The sequence below is a fragment of the Perca flavescens genome, chromosome 9 (assembly GCF_004354835.1).
Source record: "Perca flavescens isolate YP-PL-M2 chromosome 9, PFLA_1.0, whole genome shotgun sequence".
In the NCBI taxonomy this organism is placed as follows: domain Eukaryota; kingdom Metazoa; phylum Chordata; class Actinopteri; order Perciformes; family Percidae; genus Perca; species Perca flavescens.
Window position 1 is genome coordinate 15,712,757 of NC_041339.1, and position 11,427 is coordinate 15,724,183.

The window sequence follows — 11,427 nt, forward strand, 5'->3', positions numbered from 1 at the left end:
CTGTTAAGCACTATACCTTTCTATTTTAATCAGGGTTTTTCAATCATTTTGGCATGTGACCTCATTTTCCTGTGAATTTTCAAATCATTTTGTATTTTATTTTCAGTATATTCCATATAAACGATTGCATAGACCAAACAATAACTTGTGTTGAAGTGTATAGAATTGTAGCCCTCATGAGGCAGACAGCAGACTGCAGATCATCAGGAGAAGTGCTACTGGTTGAAAAACAGGAGACATCTCCCTGCAATAGCCCCCGTAATGTGTGGACTACATCTGTTTGGTTGTATCTGGCTGGTTAATAGAGTGTGTCATTGGTCTAACTCCAGCCACCATCTTGACTTATGGCCATTGATCTGGGAGGTGGAGTGGAAAGAGCTGCCAGCACTCTGCCCCGATCTTTATTAACGTGGCATGACAAATGATCAATCTATCAGCGTTTTGACTTGGGTGTGTGCCAAAAACATTACACACTAGGCAAAATCAATAAACATGTAACAATCAGATGTTGGAAGACCGTGACTAGTAGTTATAGGGTCACCTCAACAGAATTAATTGTATTTTTCTAGTGGTATTTTAGTGTACATATAGTTTTGAATGTATTTAAGTTTTGAGATATCTGTTTCTGAGATTTCTGCCACTATTCTAATAAAACGCAAGTGAATGGATTTTCATTTCCAGTTATCTTCAGAGATGACGAGAAGGTCTCTCAAATGTGTTTGCAAACAGATTTGTAAATGCAGTGACTTAATTATGCACTGCAAGTGAACCAGATTTAGTTTTGGTACATTTTTAGTTTCTCCTTAAACTGCTACATTATCAAATGCAACAACCTAAAGCCAAATGTTGATGATGTTGAGTATGTGTAGTACCTTTTGTGAACAGGTCCTCTGAACTTTGGGTCAAACTTGCGCGGCTCACCTGTAACACAAGCAAGAGTGTGGTGAGATTACAAAACTGAAATTGACTGACAGAATGCATATACAGAACATAGACAACAGAACAGAAAAGTGTACCGGCTAAATGTCTGGTTCACTAACAAAATAAGATAAAAGACTGTAATTGAAAATTGAAAGCAAAAGGAAACATAGAGGAGACACAGAGAATAACACATCTTAACAGTTATGAGCAACATTTCATAACATTGACACCATAACACTATGCAAGTAGAGTGTACCTGTAAAGTTAACCTGCTGTGCTATTCAACTAGCCAGGATAAACTAACTAGGCCATTTCACAGCGTAGGTCTCCTAGCAGGACTGGAATGAAGAGGGATGACAACGCTAAGATAAAGCACTAAAAGCCAAAACAATGTAGCTAACACAGAAATATAATAAATCATTTTAACAACTCCTAAGCCAAACAGCTTATCTGGGTCACAGTGAGGATTCCCCATTTGACCCAGCAGAGGGAATACTGAACCACGTTTGCAAGCACCATCAGTTACCTGAGGGGCTAACTCAGTCTGTGTGCACTTGTAGGTGTGAGGAAGCACACGCATTAGCATTCATCACTGGCTGCTTCTTTGGTGCCCAAGTAGTCTCTGACCCAGTTGAAACTAAGTATGACGTGTTCCTGAGGACCTATTACTCACCACACATGGAGGGTAATATCTCCAAGCAGCTGGGGCAGACTAAGGAGCAGCATGAGTGGGCCTATCTCCCATCTGTCCATTACCCAAACTGATCCTGTCGAGAGACGTACATCCAGCCTTTCTTCTAAAAGTGTGAGGAATGACTACACTGTACGCGTAAATACAAATCATGTTTTGAATATACTATAAAATTGAAGTTGAATTGACTATAAATTGTAGTCCTGAATTTAACAAGCACAAAACCGAAAATCGGAAGAAAAGACCAAAACCAACAGCAAATGTACAGTATCATAATAACAAGCATAGGCTGTGACTGATTTACTGTAGCTTATGCCTCCATCTCATTGAGCTCTGCAATCATTCTATTAAAAACACATTAAAAAGCCATACTGTTGCATTGGGTGATATAATCTTTCATTACAAATGGACATGGCCAGTGTAGTTTATTCTGAAACAACTCCACAATGGCATTTTTTAATCTCTGGAGAGTAACCCCCCTCCACAAAATTTGGCAAACATGGAAATCCTATGCAACTCATCCTTTCTCTCTTCCTCCCACACATAAAACCAGCACTGACAACTAGGGCTGGGCACTGATTTCAATACTTTTTAGGCACAGACCGAGTTGCCTCTAAAGTATCAAGTATCAAAAAATGCCTCGTCATTCAATACCCAATTTCAATACCTAAGGAGTAAATCTTGTCAGCATCAGTGTGCCAATAAGCCTGCAGCATGCTTCTTCCAAGACATAATGTTGGTGATTGGCTGTCTAATGTTACATGTCAAAGAAGTAGGCAGGAAAAACAATATGTTATGTACAGAGACGGAGCTAAGGTAGTAGGAGCTGAAAAATACGTAAAAAAAGGTTAAATCGTTCAGGAACTAGGGGTGCATGATATATCGACTCAATATCGTTATTGCGATATCACGTCGCATTACATTACATGTCATTTAGCTGACGCTTTTATCCAAAAGCGACTTACAATTGCTATACATGTCAGACGTTGCACGCCTCTGGAGCAACTAGGTGATAAGTGTCTTGCTCAGGGACACGTTGGCTGATGCATCGCAGTGGGATTCAAAACCAGGGGCCTGTTTCACAAAACCAAGATAAGGGATTAAGCCGGGATTTCCTGGTTATCCTGGATGAATTTAGCCTCGACTCGGTTTCACGAAAGCAGAGGCACATAAATCACCATGGAGATTTATTCTGTGCAGCTAGCCTGGTCCTGACCAGGCTAACAGCCAGGATTTATTTAATCCTGAACCTTTTCTGTTCACTCAGCAGTGGTTTTACCCTTTTGTTATCAGCCTGGATTAAAATACAACAGGTGCATAATGCTATTCATTTAAGTACTGTTATTATTTAAAGTTGCGACCATTATTTTTTTTATAATTATAAATTTGTCATTGTTACTGTTGTATTGCTGTATGAAGACTGCTGTTCATATTGTTGTAAGAAGTTTGATGAATATATTATGGAAGTTGTTGAGATAATTAGAAAAGGCTGATAAAATTTCAAATGAGTTTTAAATGAAGTCTGTTACTAAGGGCAATACATACACTGCTGTACATTTCTATAGTTCCCCAATGCACCTTAAATTATTTTAGTGTATCATTTCTTTTTTTATTCTTTAACAATAAGGATCATGTTTGTTCTGCTTCCATGTGCATTGTATTTGGCATTCTTAGCACACAATTTGTGTTGTCCAGTAAACTGAGACTATAATTTGGGAGGATTGTACAATTTTAAGAACATATCCTAACTGTACAATCCTCCCAAATTATAGACTTAGTTCACTGGACCAGTAACTATCTAGTGATGTAGGCTACTGTACATTCATGTAACAACAGGGAGAGGACACCTTAATGGTTTTTGACCTTTTATTTTGCCTGGGGGGAAATAACTGATGAATATACTCTGTTCCATTCATGTTTATAGTGTGCATGGAATTTATCACTTTATTATCTTTATAGTTTCTAGATTTTACAGTGCAATTTCTTCAGTGTCTTTATTTTCTGTGTCCATATATACCAGGGAATAAGGCATATAATATGTAGAGAAGGAAACTCGTCCTCTATAAAAAATAAAAGAAACACGAGAAAAAGCGTGACAGATAATAGCGGACAGACTAAATGATAGTCTAAAAATATACATTTATGAACTACTGCTCTTAAATGAAACCATTCAATGTGTCACTTGTCATTTGCAAAAACGAACACCTGTACACTTTGCATTAAAAGCGAGTAGTGGAAGTTAATATGACTTAGGAAATTAATATTTTAGCCAGTGAGAGAGAGGGAGGAACAGAGTGAAAGAGATATTTACGCTTCATATTCTAGCGTTATAGAAAATGGATCTTCATGGTAAATTTCCTGAGTAACATTATCTTCTGCTTACTTTTAAGGCAAAGCGTACAATTGTTAATTTGTGCAAATGATTAGTAGCCTAATCATTGAATGGTATGATTATGACGGTTTCCATTCAGAGCAGTGGTCAGTTAATGTATATGTTTAGGCTGCTTACGCATTCAGTCGGTCTGCGATCGTCTGCTACACTTTCTCTTGCTGTTTTGTTACAGCGGCCGTGTTATTTTCTTTTTATTCAAATAATGTGTTTCACGTCATACTTCCACAAGAAGCTGCTGCTCACTCTGTATAAAGTAGCCTATGTACAATGCGTATTCTCCATTTTGGCATCAGTAAATCTGTGCTCGACCTCGCGGTCTTTTGAGGAAATCCGTGGACGCGCATCTATCTGAATTAGTTCAGCCTGGCTCGACCTAGTCGCTCCTCCTCAGCCTGGCTTGGCCTTCGTGAAACGCACCAAGCCAGGATGCACAGATTAGACTAGGTCAAGCCTCGCTTTATCAGTTATCCTGGATTTATATATTCTGCTTTTGTGAAACAGGCCCCAGGTCTCCCACACCAAAGGCATGTGACATATCCACTGCGCCATCACAACCCCACGATGCGCAATATTATATTGAAAGTGCCTCGATAAGTATGCAATATCTTGTTTATTTTGTGGAGCGCTGCATCCCGTCCGTTGGCTGTGTGTCTAAGTTGTGTTTGATTTAGAGCCCGCTTGAAACGCTACAATGATCATCATTTCATTGGCCAGTTACCGTGCCACTTGCACACGTTAGCGCACGTCAGCGCACGGGGCCACTACGTGACAAACCCTATGGAGCGTACCACGTGTGTGCATATTTCGACAGAGTGACGGTGTAAGTGAAGAAATAGATAGAGACAACTTAACGGAACGAATCAGAAAAGCGAAAGAAAAAGTTGTGTCCTGTTCTCTTATTTATATATTTTATACTGTACAACCAGTAAAACATGTCCTGTTCTGTAGACATGGTCCTTATTTATTTATTCATGTTGTACCAGTCCAATATGACTGTCAGTTGAAACAAACCTTGTGTTGTAAGAAAACTTGTTTTATTTGTTATCAATCTATTGTGATGCGTTTTTCCATAAGTTTCGTCATTTTACATATGTTTAAAAATATCAAAATTATTATCTATATCGCAATATTCATAATCTGTATCGCAATATCCCATTTTGTCAATATCATGCAACCCTATTAGGAACCGGTATCGAAGTCACGGTATTGGCATCGGTATCATATTTTTACACACATAAAACACATAACCTATAACATAAAAGTCACATCACATAGTTGACTTTCCGTTTTAATGGATAAAGTGATGACATCACTTTACTAATGACATTGTGAACGGCAAGTGATATCCATTTGTGTGTAAGAACTACAGCTGATCATTGTATATGAAAATAAAAGAATTGTTGTGGTCATTCAACCATGGTCAAATAAAATATGATTATCAGCAACAGAGTAAAAAACTGCCCCTCAGGAGAAGTCTCTTCTGTCTTAAACAAGTTTAATTATCAACCAGAGAAGTTTCAGTTGAGATCATTCATTATGAGACATTTTGACATTTGCATATACTGTATATGCAACTGTAGCTTGGTAATCATAACCCTGTATGGCCTGAACTGGACACAATTGCAACAACAAAACAGTTGCAATATGAGAAACCCTATAATACAACACAGATATGCAAAAAACACACAAAAACTCTTTGCATAGCATAACTGATTCAGCAGAGAAAAGTCTGGCAGCTGCTTTTCACAAACCGCCAGCTACACATCCCATAGTGACTGAGCGACCACACTTGTCTGATTATGGAGGAATTCCTTCAGGTAGTAGCAAACAAGGTATCCAAAGACAATATTTCTGCATTAAGATAAGGTATTTTAAGCCAGGATGTTACACACATTTGCATAGTGTGAAAGCAGATGTTCTTGCCTGCCTTTCCCCACTGGGATTTTTTTACCAGCCTCCCTACAGCAAGGGTAGTCTGAAGGACAGAGATGCTACATTCCTGGGCCAACATTAAAATAATGTTAGGAAAAGTGACTGAGCAACAGTTTTGCTCACCAACCCTGATGTCCTTAAGCTGCAGAGTCAGCAGCAAAAACAAAAGGCACTGGACCAGAAATATACTTGAATCTAGGGGAGTTTGTTATTGTCACGTTTCCGTTTATGTTCATTCTTACAAAAGTGTATATTGGACAGTTGTTAGAATTATGGCAGATGGGGGGCACCCTGGTGTCTCACCTGGTTGAGCATGCACCCCATGTATCAAGGATCAATCCTCACCGCAGCGGAGCAGGGTTCAATTCCAACCTGGGGTCCCTGATGTATGTCGTCCCCCTCTCTCTGAGAGTCTCATGAGGAAATTCCTTACAGGCATGTGCAGTGTGATGAAGACCATTTCAACTCTTTGCCATCGCATTGCTAACCTATCTTTTAAGATACTTGATATGAGAGGCTCCATGTCCCTTATTCTTTTTACCTTGCTGTTAAAAACTATATTTTAGAGCCATCTGTTTGGCTGTCACTGAAAGCCACTCACTTGAGTTGTGTTTCAGGTCTAAAAATGGGAGATGTTCTGGGTGAAGTGTGTGAATTCCTCAGCCAAGGACACAATGTCACCGGACCAGGTGCTCACTGCAGCATTTGCAGAGCACAAGCACTGAATAGAAGGGGATGCTACACTGTTTTTCAAGTGATCTACAATGTTGAGAGCTCAAACATGTATGCACAAATGACATAAACACATAATCCTGTATAATGATACAGTTTGAAACATTCATGACGGATTTTTCAATAGTTTCATCCAATATTAGAGTATGAATCACGTTGCAAACTAACCAACTACCACAGAGCAATTAAAGTAAGTCAAATGCCATGAACCAAGGTCGAGCATTTCAACTTCCATTCAGCTTAACCATGTGAACTAAAAACAACTCTATACCACTCAGATTTTAATTTGGGCCCTTTAAAGTCAGCAACTGTGCATAATGTACTCAAAGAGTGAATTCCTCCTCTGTGTTGTGCCTGAAGTTGCCTCCAATTGCTTTTATATCCCAGTGGTTGTTGCTACACCCACATGGCGAGCAGGCTGCCTGCATCACATTAACTCACACCAGAGCTAATTAGAGGTACAGCTGCGGGAGGTGAACAAGATATGAAGCTAGCTACTAGACTGGGTGTCAATGTAAGCTGAATAAAAAAACAAAAAAAAACACATCCTTTCATTGATTCTCTTACATTGTGTGAATATTCAAAACAAACGCCTCCACAGTGTGGGAGCACTTGTGACACAAGCAGGTCAGTCCATATGGTGAGCGCAAGTTGAATCCCACTGAGATCAAGAGAGCCAGTGGTGAGAGGACAGATTGTGGTGCAGTGATTGTCGGAGCAGAGCTTTTTTCAGAGTCATGTCAGTGGATTATTGATCAGCCTACTGTTTGGATATGTGGAGCCTACCAGCGTCCAGTAAGAGGACCAGCAGGCAGCATGTTCCCCCGCCAACTGACGAAAAATTACGGAAGTCCTAATGTTGATCAAAACCCACAAAACGGAACTGTCGATAGAGTATAAAAAATAAAAATAAAAGGTTTTAACACAATAACATTCAGGTGACAGAGCATGCGCTTAGTCTTTCCAAAGCTAAATTTAGCTGCTGTTCCTACTGACTACATGAGCTTGACTACTTCCACCAGGCTCTGTGCCACAAAACAGATTTCAATGAAGGGTTAAAGAGAGTGGTGAAAAATCATCAGTGATGCCTGGATACCAGCAGACTCTGCATTAGATGACAGCTGTTTAGACTGCACTGCAGTCTGCCAGTGCAGGAGATGAGGGTGGTGGACTGGATGTGTGCTGCTGGCTGTAGGCTGAAAGAGGGGTCCGTAGTCAACAACATTTGGAAAAAGCCTGGCAGGCGTGCTACACTGGGGCAGCTAAAGTCACTGTTAGCTCCACTAACTGCTAGTCTCTTCTACTGAAATAGTGTTAGAAAATGCCATTGTGTCCTGCTGTGACTGGAAGATTTACGCATAACACAACAATTGCTGGTAATCAAAGGCTCTGAGGCAATGAGGCTGGACAGGGTGAGGAATTACACATCAGGATCAGCCAAAAGCTATGGCAGTAATCTTCACTCCCAAATCCCATTTGCATTCACAGCTAGTCTGCCATAGCAACAAGATCTATGGATCAATTTACAGTGGTGAGGACCTAACACCATAAACTAAGACTGTCCCTCACATACAAATTTTGTGATAAAATTCTTCCAAGAGAGGTTTAATAAAAGCTCTTAAAAAAAGATTGAAAGGCACTGTGACAATGCCTCAATTTGAAGTCTGCACTTCCTTCCAGACAGATTCTGGAGTATGTGCTGAGATTGACTGCTGAGAATCAACTTCAGAGTGCCTGTGCAGGAAGAGAGTCAGATGTAACAACCCAGAATGGAGTGATAAAGCTTCAGGGGAAAGTCAAAGAAGCAGTTCATCGCCTTGTATTTCACAATTTGGGAGGAGACTGAATTGCACACTTTACCTCCTGCAGCTCACTTTATCATAAGGTTAAACTGCTCAGGGATTATGTGCACATTTACTGAGGCACATACATACATATATACATATATACATACATATACATATATATATATATATATATATATATATATATATATATATATATATATATATATATATATATATATATATATATATATGGCAAATATCAATGCAGATACTGTGAGAGCAAAGATAACCAGTGAATGAAATGACATCAGCCCAGAGTAAACATAGAAATCTTAAAATCCAAGAAACCAAAAAAAAAGAAACCAATGTCCAGAAAGCACATAATTGTCAAATATAAAATGGGTAGCAATGTTCATCATACAGTACAGTGTTGTCATCACACCCTCCAAATAAAACTTTCTTCACTTTCTCTATCCCGTTTCCAGAGCCCCCCCTTCCCATCAACATGGGCAGACATAGGCACCAGTGTGCCCAGGCTCCGCTGTCCAACACAGGCCCCTTTCATACCGTGGTCAGGCAAACAGCTCGAACACTGCAGGTGCTCTACACGGGCTAGGTCAGAGGGGCCTTTTGGAAAGGACTTTTTTTGTTGTTTTCACTTTGCGGATTCAAAAATGTTTCCAAGACCTAGAGAGAGTGGAGTGCTGTAAGATTGCACTTCTGTCAAATCTATGTTGGGCTCAGATCCAGCTACAAACAAACTAAAAAGAAAAAAATAGAAATGTTAAAAATTCAGCATAATGATGTTGCTCAGCAGGGTAGGCACAGCCTGTGAGTCTGAATGCTGTGTACAGTATGCTCATTCATATTTGATGAAAGCACTGGCTTCTGCCAACCCAGAGAGGAAAGCAACATCAGTAACATGGCTTTTGGGCTTTGGGTTTTCCTCTAGTCTGGATTTTCAAAATTAGCATTGTTCAGGTTTCTCCTGCAATACTGGTGTTGGGCGCAGGGCACAATAGTAACAAATAGGGCTGGGTATCGTTCAACATTTTTTAATACCAGTACCGACATAAATACTGTGACTTTGATACCGGTTCCTTAACTATACTTTTTTACAATACCAATTTTATAAAACAAAAAGAAATTACAACATTTCAGCACAAATCTTTTGATTTACTTTGTCAGCTCCTACTACGTGAGCCCCGTCTCTGTGCGTAACATATAGTTTTTCCTGCCTGCCTCTATGACGTGTAACCAAATCGCCAGCATTACTAGATCTTGGTAGAAGCATGCTGCATGCTTATTGGCTCACTGACACTGATGAAATTTACTCCTTGGGTATTGAAATTGGGAATTGAAGGACGAGGAATTTTTCGATACTCGATATTTTAAAAAGGTAATTCGGTCGGTGCCTAAAAAGTAATAAATTCGGTACCCAGCCCTACTAACAAAGCTGCTTAGGTGTATCACTGGCATAAAGGGGGGCCAGTAATTTTGTGATAGGATAAGACTCGGGGCAGAGGTCAGAGGGTTGCCTGTTGTCTGTAGGGCTGAGATTCACTGTCATTTGAATCAGGAAAAAAAAAAAAAAAAACAGACACATTCACATTGAGAGGGTCATGGGAGGCAGACATTTACTGGCAAGGTTTCCCCTTGAGCCAGGCAACACACTCACATCCCACTAACTCTAAATCGCACACACACAAAAACACGCACACATTAAGAATTGGGAATAGTATTATGATCACTGAAGTCTCCCACACTGCCAGAAAAAAAAAAAAAAAAAAAACTGAGATTTGGAGCCCCGCACTGAAACAATCAAAGCAGTTAAAAGGCTCCAGATGGCTCCCCTTCTTCATTATATTAAAAATGTTGAAAGTCAATACACACAAACACTCTCCATGTTGCACCATCACTCTTTTTCTCTCTGGCCCTTCTTCTATCACCCTTCTGTATCAAAATATCTTTCCTGCCTCGCTCTCAATCCCCCCCCCATGGACAACAGTACAACCTTTAAAGTGCTTGTCTCCTTATTGAGACAAGCCAAAAACATCCAGATCTCTGGTTTAGGTTTACTTAGCAGAGCCCCTTGGGATCCTCTCAACTATTAGCAGATGCTCGAGGACGGAGTACTTGGCTTATCTGGTTTGGTAGCCCACTGGGTTAAATCCTATCATTGCATGAACAGTGCTTACTGTGTATATTTTCAGAGCGAAGCAAAGACACAGTGCTTGCTGACATCCCCTCAAATGCCGAGAATGGTGGTATCCGGGTGGGGATTCGACCCCCAAGAGGGGAGTTAGCATCAGAGTGTGTCAGATGCTGACAGCTAGCCTGCTGCTCCAAGCGGAGAAGTGGCAGTATTGTGGCTGAGGCTTTGTGACCTTGGTTACTTCTGTAGGAGCCTCCAGGCATGTCAGTGGCAGCCATGTGTTCCTGTGAAATGAGGCTCGCTACTGCTACTGTAGATCAGTGACAGGCTCAACCGGCTTTGGCCTGGATTTATAAAAGGTTTAAACATACGAGGATATCCCACATCTTTATATCCACATTTGCAATACACCCACTAAGGTAAAGAAAGACGTTTATACACACCTACATATGTACGCATCTACACACTATTACAAATGCACAAACAATATCCTTTAGTCTCATACTCAGTATTCAAGACTTGTCTTGAAACTTCCACAATTCCTCCTTTTTTCTTCTTCTCTTTTTTTTTTTGCCATGTATGTTACCACAGAAATCCACATCTTGCTTTACACATCAAAGTTTTATGTTAGGGAGGATGCAACAGAGCCCATATTCCTAATGGTAGGATGAATGAAACTTTGCTATTGCACATTTTATGGTGAATGAGTTCACTATGACAACAACTGCATATTTTCTGAACTCTATGCACTTTGCGCTGACAAAAAGCTAATTCAGAGTTGAAGGTCACATGGAAGTAACACTTTCACACAAATTAA

At 40.0% G+C, this 11,427-nt stretch overlaps 1 protein-coding gene across 5 annotated transcripts in view; it reads right to left on the reverse strand.

Moving 5' to 3' along the window:
* slc44a5b (solute carrier family 44 member 5b) overlaps positions 1-11,427 on the reverse strand; it is a 44,695-nt gene that overhangs the window by 22,647 nt on the left and 10,621 nt on the right. For all 5 annotated transcript variants that reach the window (XR_003693403.1, XR_003693404.1, XR_003693401.1 and 2 more), the window contains one exon: positions 873-921. Coding sequence is in view for 1 of the 5 variants with exons in the window: in XM_028588026.1 (XP_028443827.1) it covers positions 873-921 (49 nt within the window). In the remaining 4 variants the exon portion in view is untranslated. The remainder of the gene's footprint in view (positions 1-872; positions 922-11,427) is intronic.